At 36.7% G+C, this 18968-nt stretch overlaps 2 protein-coding genes across 4 annotated transcripts in view; one reads left to right on the forward strand and one right to left on the reverse strand.

Moving 5' to 3' along the window:
• Nucleotides 1-8915, reverse strand: part of ncf4 (neutrophil cytosolic factor 4) — a 39499-nt gene extending 30584 nt beyond the window's left edge. Inside the window, exons 1-3 of the mRNA XM_065259670.2 lie at nucleotides 8711-8915; nucleotides 5135-5219; nucleotides 4701-4848 (exon numbers count right to left, since the gene is read on the reverse strand). Coding sequence (XP_065115742.1) covers nucleotides 4701-4848; nucleotides 5135-5219; nucleotides 8711-8742 — 265 coding nt within the window. The 5' untranslated portion in view covers nucleotides 8743-8915. The remainder of the gene's footprint in view (nucleotides 1-4700; nucleotides 4849-5134; nucleotides 5220-8710) is intronic.
• Nucleotides 1-18968, forward strand: part of pvalb7 (parvalbumin 7) — a 48170-nt gene that overhangs the window by 22209 nt on the left and 6993 nt on the right. Inside the window, exon 1 of one of the 3 annotated variants that reach the window (XM_065259671.1) lies at nucleotides 17662-17804. The exons of 1 other annotated variant lie outside the window; for it this stretch is intronic. The gene's annotated coding sequence lies outside the window, so the exon portion shown is untranslated. Of the gene's footprint in view, nucleotides 1-17661; nucleotides 17805-18968 lie in introns of those variants that run through there. One more of the 3 variants, XM_065259673.1, reaches the window with a different exon arrangement.

Raw genomic sequence — 18968 nt, forward strand, 5'->3', positions numbered from 1 at the left:
AAGAAACATCGGCAAGCTTCTCTAACTCTCTCGGGTGGCTGCGTTCCAACATCATTTCACGCTGTCAACATCGGGGTCAACTCTCACCCTAATCTTGCAGGCGGTACTTCTTTCCTCTTTTTTCGCTGAAGAGTATATTTCTTCCATATTTTCAAGGAAACAGTTGTTGACTATCATTACTCCCCATGATACATGACTCCATGAATCATTCACTTTACCTCCGCCGCATGCATAAGTTTATGGTGTCATTTATAACGTCATTGTGTGAAGGTTTGCGGAAACCAATTCGGGACAACTAGTACAACTAATCTACTCCTATACAATACAATAGTTTTATGATAAATAAATAACCAGTAAATTACCTTAGTATCAACTACTACACTGAGATAACACTACTGTGTAAAATGAACGTATATAAGGTTAGCTGTCGATCTTTGAATTCTTGCCTGGCTGCCAAATATCTCTTCGCACAGTTGTGATCAATGCTTGCCGTCTCCCCTTGACTTTAGGAATCAAAAACTTTTTATTTTCTACGAGGTATTTGTTCCAGAGGTCAGATCAGCCAGAACAATAAACAAATGCGTCCAAAGAAAAAGTCTATGGGCCCTATTTTAACGATCTGAAACGCAAGTGCGAAGCGCAACGCGCAAGTGAGTTTGTGGGCGGATCTTGGGCGCTGTTGCTATTTTCCCGGCGTGAGAAATAACTCTTGCGCCGGGCGCAAATCAATAAGGGGTTGGTCTGAAGTAGGTTCATTATTCATAGGTGTGGTTTGGGCGTAACGTCAAATAAACCAATCAGAACGCTAGCCAACATTCCCTTTAAACGCAAGGGCGCAAGTTCCATGGCGGGTTGCTATTATTATGACGGATTTACCAGGCGCACGCCAGGAGAGGTTCACAGCCGAGGAGACCGACGTCCTTGTACGGGGGAATCCCACGCTTGCCAGCATAAATCGGGCACGCCGTGTAACGGGAGGTGGATCTGCCTCAGGACTTGACGCCAGCAGAGGACATCGCTGCGTCCACCCTCACCGCTGAAAGGGTTTGGGGGCTTTGAAATCGGACCCAAGAAACGCAAGCAAGGTCCAACCCCAAAGTACTCTTACAAATCAAGTTCATATACATTAAGGTTTCTTATGAAAACATTTTAATTATTATTTACATAAAATAAACGTAATACAGCCACACAACAAACTTATGAAAATATTTTAATCGTTATTTGCATGATAATTTTTTAACGCAGCCACACAATAAATAAAAACTATCACCACAATGCTCACCACAATGATTCCCCTTATCTCGTGTATTAATATTTTTAAGTGTAACAATTTAGGATTTGCAAAAATAACTGTTGCATCTGTGTAGATTAGATAAGCAAAGTGTATGCGCGCTGTGCACCCTATACATTATGGTCAAGCATGCGCCCTTAAAATAGCATAATGAACAACGCGCAACGCGCCACTGACTTTAGACTAGTTTTTTTTGGTCAGTGGCGCAATTGTTTTTTGAAACTGCAAAATAGCATCAGGGATGGTTTGCGCCGGAACACGCCTCTTTTTTTGCGCTGAACCACCCAGGGAGCGCAAGTTCATTCCCTAGTTTGCCGACGTGCTTCTGTGACGGGAAAAACCCGCTGTGCGCCGGGGCAAAATACGAATGATACATGCGTCACGGACAAAGTCAATTGCGCTGGGTGCAAGATAGAGCCCTATAACTATATTAGCGGCTGTTCACACAAGAACAATAATGATAATGTTGTGTCACAAAGATGGCCGTTCACATGTCGTGCCTAAAACTCATGCAAAACGCAAGGCGCACCGCTTTCTCCTTCTTTCCAAAGCGCTCAGGCAGTTGCGCTCCTTAGGCGTCTGTCATTGCTAAGCAACCATCAGCTGCAATCACCGTTACAACAAGGATATTTCAGCAAGTCAGGAAATCCCTAGACCGCAATTTTGAGCTGCTACTCCATTTTTCTGATTAGGTTTCAAAGTAACGAAAAAGTTGAGGAAGCTGATTGGTTGGTTCTTGTCACATGACCTGCGGTGCGCTTGCGGCATTCTGAAAAGTTGAGATGTTTTTAACTCGATGCAGTGCGGACGTGCCTAGAAAAAATGCATTGCTTCCAATATGAGCGCGCATACTGCGCGACTACATTTGAAATAACGAACTTGAGCGCGCAAAAGACACTATATGTGAACGGTCCCTAAGACCTGCTTTTTTTGCCGATGCTTTCTCTGAAGCCTAAAGGTGCGCTCAACGCTGACATGCAAAAAATATACTTATATAATATACTCTTACTTATAATATAAAAATATTATAAAAAATAAGTATTATATTCCAGGGATTGGAATATAACAATACAACTTCCCAAGTGCTATCATGTCTAACATTAAAATAATCAACAATAGCCAAACAACATTCAGGATTCAGACAGAGATTGTATTTGGCCAAATGTTCTGCAGATTTGGTAGATCATTCATCAGCTAAAATATTGCTCCGAAACTGATCCGAATGATATTGTTCCTTTATTGTTGTAGTTGTAAACTCCGCTATATCAATTCCCAGCAAGCAATTTTGGCTAAAACAAGGCAAAATTTGGGCTGTCAGTGAATAGACGTCTAACCTTAGCCCAAGAATATACGATGCGTATACGTTTAGAACAAATGAAAGCAAACACCTTGGACACCTGTTGACTTTGCTTACATGATGAAATATCAAAGGTATTTAGGTAAAAACAGCCAGTGTTGGGGCTAGTTACTCAAAAAAGTAATATATTACGTATTACATATTACTCTCAAAAATAGTAATGCCTTACTTTACTTTATTACTCCCTGGAGAAAGTAACTAGTTATATTACTAGTTATATTACTAGTTACATTTTTTTTCTGGACAAGAATGTTTATTTGGGCAAGCCACGGCCAAGAAAATGCTGGCTTCCTTACCCGCTACTGGACGTGGGGCACAGCGTTTGGAGAAACATTAAAGAGTGTGCACTTCACCGTCAAGTTAATAAAATATGACTGAATCTCCACCCGTCGAAACTAGCTTTCTGTTGCTGGGAACCTTCCTCTGAAAAAGAGCTTGTCGTTGTTGACGCTTCCATTTACCCGATCTGTCTGAGTGTGCCGCTGCCGCTCTGTGCTGCTGGCTGCCGGGTGTCGACCAATCGGTGATGGTAAATGATACCTCGTGCCAAACTTAGACCAATCACTGTTCCATTCACGCCCTCCTCCCCTTCCCTTTTGTTCTCTGTGTTTTGTGCCTTGTGTGATGAAGGTGCTACTGGCGAATGTAACTTAAGTAACTAGCTCGGGAAAACTGTAATAATATTACCATTTTCAGACGGGTAATGCCTTACACTACTAGTTACTGAAAAAAGTAATATTATTACAGTAACTAGTTACTTTGTAACTAGTTACACCCAACACTGAAAACAGCATGTAACAAAAATCAAGCTTATTTATGGTAGAAATGGGTTACTCATAGCCAGACTATATTGGGTCTATAGTTAGTATCGGTTTTTGCTTGCTGAGTTAAAATAATTTATAAACCTATATTTTTATAGTTATCGTTATGTGCATAGTGTGAACGGCCTTAAGTAAGTCTAGCTTCAGTAGATATACAGTCAGTGTTGCCAACTATTTTCAATAAAAAGTACAGTCTGATCTCATGAGAAATCGTACATATTTTACAAGTTGGCTAATTCGTATCAATTCAAACGCAGTTAATCTTGCAAAATCGTACGATTCTCATAAATAAAACAACATGGAACACCCGAACACCTAACTCCAACGTCACAGGGGTCAAAGCAAATCATACCAAAACTTATGAATGTAGTTGTATGAATTAGTCAACTCATAAAATATGTACGAATTGTCGTGAGATAGTGTTGGAAAGTAGCTAAAGCTTGCTTGGAAAGTTGCTAGATTACGTCATTAGCATACCAGTGACGTCATCACATCGTATTTACATTGGCAATTCATATCCGTTTTATGTCTCTCTTACTCTCTGAATTGTCACAAATTGCACTTTAATACACCGAAAATTATTATCATGAAAATACCTGAAAAGTTTTGAAGAACAGCAATATAAATATATCCTTAAGTCATTTCCTGAAGCTGCGTGTTATAGCTGCAGCGCATATTGAGTTTCTGCACGAGAGCGCCCTCTGGCTTTTGGATGTTGCGGGATTTTACCGTAATTCATTGAGAAGCATAGCAAGCATCATCTGCCGATATATCGGTGCAGTCCTACTAAAAAGGTTTTATGGTTTGTATATTATCTGCCTCTGTTGTCAGAAAACTAAACAAGTGTGTATGTTCATGTTTATATATACAAACAGTCCAGTTTCAAAACATGAGGAGCCAACAATACGCTGATAAATGATTTGAAACGGCGTTTTAGGTATGCTGTTCATAAACGCGTCAGCTCCGTATAGTTTGTCTGATCAAAATATGAAAGAAATATTTGACTTAATTAGTACACATGAATATAACGAAACTACAGATGTCAAAACCAGAATTTTCGTCAGACTTGTGTGTCTGCAGAACAAGATTTAAAGTAGCACTTTCAAGAGAAGTGACAAATTGATTTAGATACAGTGTGTACTCCATGTGGCCTGTGGGGTTGAACATAATTTCCCCAGAGCTCTACTACATTACTGTTATGTAGTTGTGCAGTAGCTGACTGATCACAGACCTGGCAGATTCGGTAGCTGGCAGCCGTAATATCCCGGCTGGGCTTCGTACTTCAGCAACAAGCTCTCGTGCAGAGCGTAGAACTGACGGTACCTCCTGTAGATCAGGTACTTACTGTTGCCCTTGGTCTTCACCTCGATCACAAACTTCTGCAAAGATACATCAAAGTACAAAACTTAATCACAAAGCAACTTACATAAGGGTTCAAACCTGCAAACTTACAATGACCTGCACAGATTTAATTAAAAAAGCTCAACCATAACATCTTTATCTTTAAACATCACAACTTTAAAGGGTGTGTGTCACTTAATACAAATATATAAATGACATTTAGAGTAAATATAAAGCATAGTTCAAAGGAGAATAGACTATATGAGACAAGTCATTCATGCAAGGACAAATACATGAGATCTGAATGTCCTAGGGGAAACTTACATAGTAAACAATGAATCCTTTCTTCTCCTCGACATCAGCAATGGTCGCAGTGACGGGAATGTTGTCCGGGAGTTGATCGAAATCACTGTAAAGTGATGAATTATAAAGATCATTGAAAACAAATATCACAAATTATGAGTAATTTATATCACAAAATTAATACATTAGAAAAGTGTATAGCATAGCCATAGCTGTATAGACTATATATACTATATATATGTACATCATTTATTAAAAGAGCATGCTATCTTGTGACAAATGTAATATACTACTGTTCAAAATAGTAAGCAGTGTACAATGTTTAGTGCACAGAATTTATTAAGCCAGCATTCCGGTGAACATCCATATGAATAGTATAGTACAGTAGTATGATACTAGAATAGTACAAAACAGCACAGCATAGTAGCTTAGTATAGTATAGAATGGTATAGTATGGTACAGTAGAGTGCACTGTAGTATATCATAATATACAGTGTAGTAAACTATACTATACTGTATAAACTCTATAGTACAGTACACTACAGTGCAGTAGGCCTAAAGTAAGGGATTATGTATAGGCAGCAGGTTATTATCGCAGAAATAATGTTATACCTTGGAATGTCGTGACTGGCCAATCAGAATCAAGCATTTTAGAGTGCCGTGTAATAAGGTTTTATTATAGTAGAAGTGTAATAACAATGGTTAGTGGCAGAATGATAATCATTTGTATTACCATGGTTTTAATACAACTAGCATGGTAACCCTACTGAAAAATCCAGCTAAGACCAGCATAAGCTGGTAGCTGGTTTAAGGAGGAAGTAGGTAGTTTAAGATGGTCCTCCAGCCTGACCAGCTAAGTCCTGCTAGTCCAGCTTTAAAACCAAGCTGGGAGACCAGCTCACCAGCTTATGCTGGTCTTTCAGTAGGGCGGTTACTGGTTTTAAGAATGTTTTTTAAAGGTTTTGATCCACATTGAATGGTAACTAGTGTACATTAACAAAGTGAAATAGTATAATATGCCACAGTATACTACAATAGTCGAGTTTACTAGTACAGTATACAGTTTTTTTTTCAAGCGGGTTCTTGTCATAGGACATCTTTTGATTATATACTTTGACTAGTATATATTGTAGTAATATGTAGTAGCCTATATTGAATTGATAAACTGAAGTAAATAATGTAGTTATACTTTAATATGTACTATAAATAGGTTTAAAAACACCATATCATACCCTACTGAAAAATCCAGCTAAGAGCAGCATATGCTGGTGAGCCTGTTTTACCTGGTGTCCTAGCTTGGTTTTAGCTGGTTTTGCTGGTGTAGCAAGCTGGTCTAGCCGTGTTTTGGTCGCTTATTAAGACCAGCTTTGCCTGCCTTGGAGGACCAGCTTAAACCAGCTACCCTTACAAAAATTAATTATGATTTTATTACAGTTAAAACCAAAAAAACCATGGTTACTATAGTAAATCCATGGTAACCACAAAATAACCATGGTTTTGATAAAAAAACATAGTTAAACCATGGTTAGTGTATTAAAACCATGGTTTTGCTGATAGTAATCATTACACCAAAAAAAAGAAAAAACATGGTAACTACACTCTTACCGCAATAAAACCATGGTTAATTTTCATAAGGGTACTGCCACCTTAAACCAGCTACCAGCTGGTCTTAGCTGAATTTTTCGTACCCTACTGACAAATCCAGCTAAGACCAACATAAGATGCTAAGCTGGTTTTAGCTGGTCTCCCAGCTTAGCTGGATTTGCTGGTGTAGCAAGCTGGTCTAGCCGTGTTTTGGTAACTTTTTAAGCTGGTCTGGCTGGACTTAGCTGGTAAGGCTGGAAGACCAGCTGCCCTACCCGCTTGACCAGATTTGCCAGGCTGGGAGCAACTTAAACCAGCTATTGCCACCTTAAACCAACTAAAACCAGATACCAGCTTATGCTGGTCTTTGCTTGTTTTTCAGTACCCACTTGAAAAAATACTGTATAGGCTAATTTAGTTTTAACTATAGTTAACTAGAAAATGTTATTACACTAGCAACATAATCTCACAAAGTTCCGTGGATAGTCACGGAATTTTGTGCTCATTTTTCCGTGGCATTATCACGGATCTCCGCATTTTTCCGTGGCCCTGCTACGGACTGTCTTTTTCCGTGGCATTCTCACGGATTGGTTACTCAACTGTTTTTTCCTATTTTCAAACCATTTTCGCTTCGGTTTAGGGTTAGATTTGGTGTTTACATTAGTATGTCACTTTAACTATTGGTTTATACAATTTTTTTCCGATTTATTATTTTATATTTTCTTAACTTTAAACAATTGTCGCCTGGCGTTGGGGTTAGAGTTGGGTTTGGGTAGGGATGTCATTTCATGTAAATCCTACCCTAAACCGAAGCGAAAGTGGTAAGAAAATAGGACAAAACAGTTGAGTAACCAATCCGTGAGAATGCCACGGAAAAAGACAGTCCGTAGCAGGGCCAAGGAAAAATGCGGAGATCCGTGAGAATGCCACGGAAAAATTAGCACAAAATTCTGTGACTATGCCACGGAAATTTGTGAGATCAGGTTGACACTACTCTAGGGTGACCAAACGTGCCATTCTTCCCGGACGGCGTCCTGGCCAGGATTTCAGTGCATCTTCCGGAAGTCGTATTTGTTGACCGCATATGCCATTCAGTTAAAACATAAGACATACAATCGTAGTTTCATTCTTACCTTAAAATGTAACGGTTGCTTTTCTGAAATAATAACAATAATCCTTTATGAAGTATGCGGTCGACAAATACGACTTTCGGAAGACGAACCCAAAATCCTAGCCAGGGCACGTCCGGGAAGAATGGCATGTATGGTCATCCACTAGTCAACATTCGAAGTGGAATAAAACCTTTATAAGCTAAAACCAATAATGGCCCTACTGAAAAATCCAGCTTAGACCAGCAGAAGCTGGTGAGGTGGTTTTAGCTAGTCTCCCATCTTGATTTTTTGCTGGTCAGGCTGGAAGACCATCCGACTCCCCAGCTTGACCAGCTAAAACCAGCTACTGACACCTTAAACCAGCTAAAACAAGCAATCAGCTTATGCTGGATTTTTCAGTAGAGACTGCTTGAAAAAATACTGTATACTTTAGTTATAACTATGGTGAACTAGAAAATTGTAGTATACTGTGGTATATATTATACAAACTATTATTATTTGTTAATGTACACTAGTCAACATTCCAGGTGGATCAAAACCTTTTATACCAATAATCGTTTTTGTCAGGACAACTTTTTTGATCCACTTCAAATGTTGACTAGCCTACTATATATTTTAGTAATATAAAGTAGTCTTTATTGAATTGATAAACTGAAGTAAACATTGTAGTATACTTTACTAAAGAAAGGTTCAAAAACACCATACCATATCAAGTATGCTACAATGTTCCTCATCATAGGCGACAGTTTTCTAGTAGTTTAATACTATTGGCGGAAACTATTGTAAACAAACACGTGCTACTGTACTCATACAGTACGACAACACACAATGTTTGTAAAACAGGAATGGCGATTTATAATAAATGAAAGTAAACAGATGATGAAAACACGCGGCTGCTCACCTTTCATCTCTCAGCTGTTGCGGGAGAGACATGCTGGGCACGAGCTATGACTTCAGCTCCTGGTTCTTCAAACGGACAGATAGACAGACGAAGACACACACAGAGAGAGAGATAGACGGAGACAAAAGAAAGATTTGAGCAAAAGTGGAAGTGAAGCTTCTGGTGGTTTTCTGAGGCGGGTTAAAATTACGTTAAAGTTGCTCACAGAGCACAGAGGAACTGAAAAAAATCCAACGAGCAGGTGCTTTACTACAATACACACACTTACAAAAAAGATCAAACAGAAGGATTTCAAGAAAACAAGATGATATCAACCACTGAATTCTTTCTGTTTCAGTCGGTCGAGCTGTCAGTAAATGGTTTAATTCGTGGTATGAGAGGAATTCAGATCAGCCAATTACAGTAGCACATCAGATGGCATGCATGCATGAAAACTAAACATGTTTGTATTAACTATAGTAAACTGATTAGCCTAGTGTTTTTGAATATCAGCCTAAAGTTTTTATCAGTTCCTGATCGCTATTAACAAGTGTAGTCATACATAAACTACGATGTGTTACAATTTACTATAGTCATTTAAATTCTTATAAAGTACTTATAAATATATATTTAGGAGTTTTTTTGTTTACTTTGTTAACAAGTCATGGCTGGTCTTGTTAAATTATTCATAAATGCACACTATTTCATTAAAATATTTGTCTAAAGCAAAAGCTGACTAAATATGAAACTAAGTGCAGTGGAGTATAAGGAGTAACCGCTAGGTGGCAGCAAACAGAACAGAAAACATGCAATCTCACCTTGATACATTTCTCTTTTTTATGTTAACCTGTTTATATTTAACAAATATGTTTAATCATTTATTTGGTATTAATAATCATTTATTAAAGCATTCATTTGTCATAGACATCTTATAAACTATGTTTACTGTGCCAATGACTGTGAGTTTGTTAATAGTCCCAGCTAGCATGAAAACCATTGAAACAATGTTAAAAACAGTTGATTTGTCAATGTTAACTGCACTGAATCAATATCAGGTTTGCACCCTCTATTAATATTGAAAAAATATTGAGATTTCAACAAATCACCATTATTGTGATCAGTGTTTGCTTTAGTCGGGTCATTGACTCTTGTTATTCACTAATTTAAATATTTCTTTTCTTTTTTTAATGTTTGTATGTGTTTATGTAGAAACACATATGCATTGGAAAAGAAAGATGTGTTTTTAAAGTTAAGTTGAAACTGATTGCTTTTTGTGAAGAAGTCAAGATTATATAAAATTAAGCTGCTTTACATGATTATGTTGATCCATTTTTGACATTTATAATTGTTTTGGTTTGTAAATACACTGTGACAAGACAAACAGAAAAATTGCTGACACATTCAGACATCATTACTCATCCTACAAATCTCGACAATGGTGACAATCATCAAACAAATTTATATAAAACGATCAACTGCAATGCATGCTGGGAGTTATAACTTAGTTTAGTACTACGATGATACCTAGCATGCATTGCAGCATGAAGCTTTCTTTTGTTGATCGTCACCATTGATGAAATTCATAGACCGATTCATGATGTCAGAGATAGATTCAGTAGTTTAACTTTTTAAATGTGTTTTTGTACTCCTCAAAATAGCAGTCCTTACACGGTTTCCAACTAGTACTATAAAATAAATTTTTTGCATAACTTTAACAGTATTTCATTAATATCACTTAGGTATATCTACAAGAATTAAACTACTTGATACCATCAGATCTTTGTTTTCTTTGCAATAGCAGATGTATTTTAAAACACTGCTTCAGAAGCCAAAGAAAACTTACCATTAAAACACAAGAGTCAAGGGCCCAACTAAAGCAAACACTGATCACGATAATGGTGATTTGTTGAAATTTCAATATATTTTCAATATTAATAGAGGGTGCAAACGTGATATTGATTCAGTGGTATTAACATTGACAAATCAACGATTTTTAACATTGTTTCAATGGTTGCATGCTATCTGGGAGTTCTTGAATGTTAACCATGTCAAGGCAGTTTTAATACAAGAGGAAGAATCTTACAACGTTGCAATCATACATACAAAGACATGGACATGTTTACATTTTAGCTCAAGGTCACAGCTTCCTTTTAGCTTTAGGGATGTGTGCGTGCATGCATGCATGTGTGTGTGTGAGAGAGAGAGAGATTTCACATTGACATTTCAGCGAGAAAGCAATAGTGACACAATCTTAATTCAAGACCATGTTATCTGTCCTGCTCTGAACTACGCATACATGTTACATACATTACAAGATAACAAATGTGTTTACTTACAATAAAAGAAGGAAAGTCCAAAGCTTTGAATGACAGAGCTTCTCTACCGGATACTGTTTTGCGTACGGTCCCAATACGTAAGATGGAAGTAAAATATTTGGTAAGAGCATTTGATGTTGTTTGTAGTAAAATTGACACATGCATCTTAAGGAAAATTTCTTAAATCTGACATTTTGTTGAATAACAACAATATAACTTGAATCTCAATTGATTAAACCAGACAGCAAAAAGTTAAACTAATACTTTCAATATCTCAGTTATATCATATGTGAGATCTCAGCAGTGTCTGAAACTGTCCTCAGAGTTGGCAAGACACCGAAATCTTGAAAAAAATGAAAGAATTCATTAAATGAACAAAGCTAAAGACATTAATTTTGGTTTTACACTGTTATTCATCATCAGCAATCATCTCATTGATGTCTTTTTGTTAGAATTTGTAACAGATTTGAATAGAAACATCAGAGAAAAGGTCTTACACAGACATTTCTTCTGCTCTCTCTCTCTCTCTCTCTCTCTCTCTCTCTCTCTCTCTCTCTCTCTCTCTCTCTCTCTCTCTCTCTCTCTTCTCTCTCTCTCTCTCTCTCTCTCTCTCTCTCTCTCTCTCTCTCTCTCTCTCTCTCTCTCTCTCTCTCTCTCTCTCTCTCATTAACGCACAGCTGCAGTGGCTCTTGTGCACCTGTTATCTTGTGTAATACAGCACCTGTTGTGGACTCCATATGGCACCCTCTTTTGCTCTGTATTAAATCTTTTCCTGATAACAATAAATCAGCTTTTATTGGACGACGCAAATAAGTAACAAGTTTCAGAATTTTAAATATAGCATGGCCGTAAGTGTTCGATTTTTGTGACGTTTTTGATGGAGCGGGTCAATTGGATTCAAAGCAATTCCCTAAATATCACAGTATGAAAAACAAGAAGGAAGTTGGTATGAAAAAGAGCATTTTAGTATCAGTATTTTTTACAAACCGTATGATTATAAAAAATTCATTTAACCACAATTTTCATTTAACCACAAAACATCACCTGTATTCACTTCTGGGTCTGAATTAATCTGCTTTACATAGTATTTCATATACATTGAATATAGAAATGATAGTTCACTTTTACCTTTCTATGTCTGAAAATAGTGAGCAAAAGCTGACTTTTCCCATTTCCAGGGTAAACAGCAACATATTATGCAATAAATGTATTTAATTTGTGTCTATATAGTTGCCTTGAAACAAACAAATATTGGTCAAATTGAAAGAAAAAGATAACTTAAGTAGTATTTAATATACATTGTCAATAGAAATGATAGCTCACTTTTACCATCTGTGTTTGGAAAAGTCTTTTTTACCCTAATTTCAGGATAGTAAAACACCAATATAGCGACAAACACTAAAAACATATATTTAATTTGGGTCTGTACAGTTGCTTTGGAACAAAGAAAATGTGGGTCAAAATGACCCGCGAACATCAAATTCGTTACGAAATTATTTGCGTACACTTCAAAACATATCAGAGTATTCTAACTTTGCATGCATGCTCATGACTATAAATGAGAAAAAGTCATAAAATTACAAGAATAAAATTACAGGTTAACTATTTCTTCAGACAGCTTAAAAATTAAAATGGGTCAAATTGTCATCATAAAGTCATACACTGTCAGAAAAAAAGGTACAAAGTTGTTCCTTTTCCTGTCACTGGGGTGGTACCCTAAAAGGTACCTTTTTGTACCTTTATGGGTATACAACACATTGAAATGTTGTACCTTATGTGGCACAATATTATACCCTAATTGTGTACCTTAAGGAACAATTTTGTACCAGTTAGATTTTAGGGGTACAAAACAGTTAACTGTACCTTTAAAGGTACAGAATAGATCCTTAAGGTACAACATTGTATTATTTTTATATACCTGTAAAGGTATAAAACAGTACCTTGGAGTACCACCCCAGCGACCCCAGTTGTGTACCTTTTTTTTTGACAGTGTAGTCATAATACAAGGGATAACAAAATGTTTGTTTTTTAAGTTACCACAAACATTTATTTACTTTAAATTCAGCATCCAGAATCACAATTGCTATTTTAAAGAGCACATATGGTCTGATTCACAATTTTACATTTCCTTTGGTGTGTAATTGTGTTTTAGTACATGCAAAAGGAACAAATCCCAAAGTAAACGATGACACAAGTTATCGTCTGTAACGAAAATGTCTTTTCTTGGACTACAACAAACACACGAAATGTTATTGATGTAGACAAGACCAACATTATCATAAGTTAACTCCTGTCAGCATTGCATTGTGAGCGAATCTTTCAAACATTGTAGGGGGCGTCACATTTCCTGCTGATGTCAGAGGTATTCAGGCCAATCACAACGTACAGATTAGCAGGCCAATCATGGCCACAGCGCTTTTGTACAAAATCTGTGCATTTAAGAAAGACAGAATATCTTGAGCTACAGTACTAAAATGTACGGTATGGTGTTTTTTAAACCAAGCAAACACATTGTATTTTTTTTAAATGAAATAGGTGCTCTTTAAAATTATTACTATAGTCAATAAAACTATAAATAAATAAATTAAGTGTTTATCTATACAGTAAGTTTTTCCATCACAGTGTCGTTCCCTCATTACTTCTTATTTATTAGCAAAAGAGCAATCCACCAGATCTGTTTTCTGTCTATTTCTGTCTCACTCTCTGTCTTTCTGCCTGTCTGTGCTTTTCCCACTCTTCTACATGTGTGTGTGTGTGTGTGTGTGTGTGTGTGTGTGTGTGTGTGTGTGTGTGTGTGTGTGTGTGTGTGTGTGTGTGTGTGTGTGTGTGTGTGTGTGTGTGTGTGTGTTGTAATTGCTGAGACAGAGTAATTGAATAGGGTCGGTAGAAATAACAGTCTTGCGTGATGGAAGAACAGAGGGTCAAACAGTACAGAAAAGGAGGTAGTGTGTGTGTGAGGAGACTTGAGATCAGTCCGATGAGTAGGATTGGATACGGTGACAGCATTCCCATTTCTAACAGATGGGAATTGCTGTGTTTAAAGGAAGTATCTGAGAAGAAAACACATTTAAGACTCATTGGGTTTGCTTATTGTGCCTTTTATAAAAATGATGTCAAACATAACATCCTGCCTTTATATGATTTGAAGAGGCATAAGAAAAGTTTTTAAATGGCTGCTCTTTCATTGAATCAACTTATTCTCAAATGAGAAATAAATAAAATCAAATGAGACTTTGATTAAAATGCCCCCGCTTCCCATTTTCACACCATATATCCTTAGGTAGCAGACAGTGTCAGAAAAAGCAGAGAGGATCTTGAACCCCCTGACTGCCACCAGCATGAGGAAAACCATTAAAATTAAGTCTGAGTAAGATAAATGGATGGATACTTCGTGTATAGCTAAGTGCATACTTTAAAATGTAATTTCAGCCCGGGAATAAAAGACGGTAATCAAGAGATGTTAGAATAGACTACAGAAAGTGATTTATAGGACAAGAGAGAGACATTTGAAACCCAGCTGTTTTGATACAGACGCTTACATTATTAGGGTGTCACATTACAGGGATCACTCAGGGGATCACACAGGCCTATAAATACCTGCCATGCATTGGGGTTGTGTAGAAACGTGTAAGAAGGTTCTCCCTGTCTTTCGTCAGGCGTCTTATGTATGCGTTGGTGATATGGTCCGATATGCCTCCAGGGTCATTGTCGGACAAAAATATTTCAACACCAGGGCTTAATGGTGCTGATATACGTCTGGTGTCTAAAGTTAATACTAACATGTTTCTTTCCACTTACTTTCAAAAGTGTGACAGAGACTTCCAATATGGTTGAAAGTTGGTATATACACCACTGTTCAAAGGTTTTTTAATGACTTCTTAATTATATTTTTTACACATTTTAGAATAAAGTAAACTCATCAAAACTATAAATGACACAATTGTAACTATAGGAATAAAAAAACTATTTTATATTTTATCATTTTCACTTTTGTCAATCTTATAGAATTTGCACACTGTAAAAATTATGTTAAATAATTTCAGCTTGTTTTTATAAGTTATGTCAAGTCAAAACTTAAAATAATAGGTTGAATTGACTTGCAAAACCAAATTGTTTTACCTTCATGCTGCACTTTTAAACTCATGGCATATTTTCAAGCAGCTGCCTGAGGTGCGGTCTCAATTATTTTAATAAAAAATATATTTGCACAATGATATGTTTGTCTAAAAAAAATAAACATTTAAGAATGTACACTGTAACAGAATTATGTCAAATCAACTTATATTTTTTATTAATTTAAACAATTTTAACTTGTTTTTGTAAGTTATGTAAACTTATTACAAGTAAAAACTTAACTCATTCCCCCAGCATTTTTTGTGATTTTCACTAAAGTTTCACAAAATGCGTTCCAGGAAATTTGTCTTCTATAAATATATAAACATACAAATATATCAAATGAAAGAAAAGACCCTCTGCTTTCAAGCAAACAAATAAAGATGGAAAAAAATGTTCTCATACTTTTTATAACCTCTTAAATTTTTTTTTTTTTTTAAATACAAAATTTTGAGCAAAAAGCTAAAATAATGGCATTTTTGTAAAGGAATTTTGTTAGAGATCAGATTCAGAACGATTATCAATACAGACACGAAGTTTAAAATGTTGTTAAATTAGTTTTTTATAAAATGGGTAAGAGCGCCATCAAGTGAATAATAGCGGAATTACAGATTACCGTAAAAACTCGTCAGGAAAGCGTCATTGTCAGGGAAATGTTTTCTTTTAAATGACAAGATAACTCGTCAATGGCATGGAAAGAGTTTAAATAGTAGGTTGATTTGATTTGCACAACTCTGACTGAACTCTCTGCTCCTCACCAGGGGGCTTCTCGGGTGCTGCGAGCAAATCACTCCGCCCATGTAGCAGTGCTTCGCCTTCTGAGAATATAGTTCCCAGTATGTTTACGGTTAAAAGATGGCTGTGTCTCATATCACCTTGTTATTTGTACACGCTGTGACTATACAAACCACAACACATAAATAGGAAAATGTTGGCGTTATTTAGTCACTTATTGGGAGCAGCATGCTAGCTGGAGCCATTCACTTCCAGTCTTTGTGCTAAGCTAAGCTAGCCGGGGCTGCGTCACACAGAGTTACAACACGCACGGAGATGGGAAAGGCATGTATGCACTTATCTAACTCTGGGGGATACAGTGAATAAGCTTAATTCCCTAAATGTGGGCGTGTTCCTTTAAGCCTTAAAATTCTGCATAGTAAAGGGTGTGGCCAATTGAGTGACGAGTGAACTGCCACTGCTGTCACTACCGTTGAGCTAGACGGGCATGTTTTTAGCAACCAGCCACTTTAACTTCACCCACGTCTTGCCTCTTTACCCAAATTTGGTTATCCGCGAGTGATGCACAGTGATGCAATGCCAAGATGGCGACGGCAGGCTCCGCCCACTATTGGTTTCAAAAAAGCTCTTCACAAACCTATACGGACACTACGTCCATATTTTTTACTGTCAATGGGTAATCCATACACAAGTTGATCCCTACACCGTTTGGGGGAGAGGCAATTTGGTATCTCCAATTCACCTACAGTAACTTGCATATTTTTGGCCTGTGGGAGAAAACCGGAGTACCCAGAGTAAACCCAGGACAGACAGAAAGATGTCCTGACCTAGTCAGGGCTAAAACTGGGGACCTAACTAGAGGAACAGTGTTACCCACTGTGCCATCCCAGTCAAGTGTTTTTGTGTAAAGTGTAACACATGCAACATGAATTTAAAGCAGTGTAACATCTAGTACACGCTTAAAACAATGCAAAGAATCCGAATCAGAGTTTAATATTAGACCGAGGCTTTGCATAATCCATTTCCTTCTAATAAAAAAACACAGTGACAAGAAAAACTGTTGGTTCCCTTAAATGCTGTCTAGAGAATCTGGCAGGCAAAAATATATTTTGTCAATAGCGTATGATGTCTTCTTGGACATCTTGTTTTGGCCACATATTAGGCTGCTTTGCATGCATCACCTTTATGGAGAAAAAAATCCATAATGCATTGATGATGAACAAATGTGATAGAAATATCAATTAAAATATCATCAGATTGGAACATTGGAACATCCCAATGTAATAGATTACCTGGTAACGAACTACATTACCCATAATCCTTACTGTAAGTAATAGACAGCACTGTTACTATGGGAACAAAAATTGAGTCAATAAACCTCACCAGTGACCCTCCACTTCAAGTCTTATGCCTATAAAGAGCATTTAAATCAGTCACTTATGAGGTTTCATATATAGGAAGTATACACTAATAACTTATAGCTGGGTCAGATATGGACATTGGTTTAAATTAACCCAGAAAATGTCCATATTTCACACAACAATCGATCGACACAACCCAGCATTTATAAAGTGCAGGTTGTTCAAAAGTTAGTTCACTTCATTTTGGAATGGAGCTTAAGAGAATCGGACAGAGATTTATTAAAACACAAGACGTCAAATGTGGCCAGATTATTAATAGCAGTGTTTGATTCGTTTGTGCCACCAAGAAAGTGATCTCAAACACACACACACACACACACACACACACACACACACACACACACACACACACACACACATACTGACAATCTCTCATTCTCCTACGTGTTGTGTTATGACCCAGTCTCTCCTGAAATAGACAGCAGGGTCAGCCAGAGTATATAAGACCTCCATCTCCCACCTCTGGGTCTCATCTCTCTTCTCTCTCACACTCTTTCTATTTCTCTCCTCCCCACCAGCTAGGATCCACAGGTAAGGATGGAGATTAGGTGTGGAAAGAAGGAGTGGCACAGCAATGTGGGATTTGTTCATCTGCTAAGATGTTGATTTTTGAATGTTGATAACACAGCTCAGATCATTTGGTCTTGGAAGAGTTAATGATAAATGTGGCTTGTGATCATATATTTTGGTGCACTGCTTGAGACATTGTTGAGTAACTCTGAGGGAGAAACTAAATAACTGCAGATTCTCATTTTCTGAATGATTTATGCTCTCCATTTGTTCTTCTTTTTGTCTTTTCCAGGACGATTTCAGGTCTTACAGATATTATTTTTAGAAATCTGGTTTAAAATGTAATTGCTTTTCATTTCTTGTTCATTTAATTAGGGTAATTAACTAGTTTCTTGTAATTTTAACTAGGACTGTAAGTTTGGGCTTTCACTCTTAAAAATAAAAGGGGCTTAAAAGGTTTTTCATAGCGATGCCATAAAATAACCATTTTTGGTTCCTCAAAAAAAAAAAACATTAATTCAAAGGTTCTTACTGTAAAAAAGGATGAAGGGCGAAGTTAAAAAACTTGGTTTTGTAAGTCATTTCAACCCACTCTTTTAAAATTTTGACTTGTGATAATTTGACATAACTTATACAAACAAGTTAAATTTGTGTAACTTAATTTGTTAAGTTAAAGCAACATGAAAATATATGTTGATATGTTATCATTTTTTTACAGTGTACCTTTTATATTCTGAAGAACCTTTTTCACCCCAAAGAACCAATTTGTAAATGACAATAAGACATTTTTTAGATGTTAAATGTTCATTATGGAACCATTTAGCCAAAAATGGTTCTTCTATACACTGTAAAAACTGCTCTGTAATTATGCAGCTGGTTGTCAGTTACTTACTGTAGAAGATAAAGACTGAAAATGTTTCCTGATCATTTAACTTTGAACAAGCTGTTGTCAGTAAATAACATAAATGTAAAATCTACAGTAAGTTACTGCCAGATAGTTGCCAGTAATACTGTAATTTCCACAGAATTTGTTTACAGTGTGGCATTGTGTGCACGGTAAAAAATTAGCTGTAATTATGCAGCTGGTTGCCAGTAACTTACTGTAGAAGATAAAGAGTGAAAATGTTTCATGTTCATTTAACTTTGAACAAACTGTTGCCAGTAAATATCATAAATGTAAAATCT

Source organism: Paramisgurnus dabryanus, chromosome 24 (genome assembly GCF_030506205.2).
Source record: "Paramisgurnus dabryanus chromosome 24, PD_genome_1.1, whole genome shotgun sequence".
NCBI classification, from domain to species: domain Eukaryota; kingdom Metazoa; phylum Chordata; class Actinopteri; order Cypriniformes; family Cobitidae; genus Paramisgurnus; species Paramisgurnus dabryanus.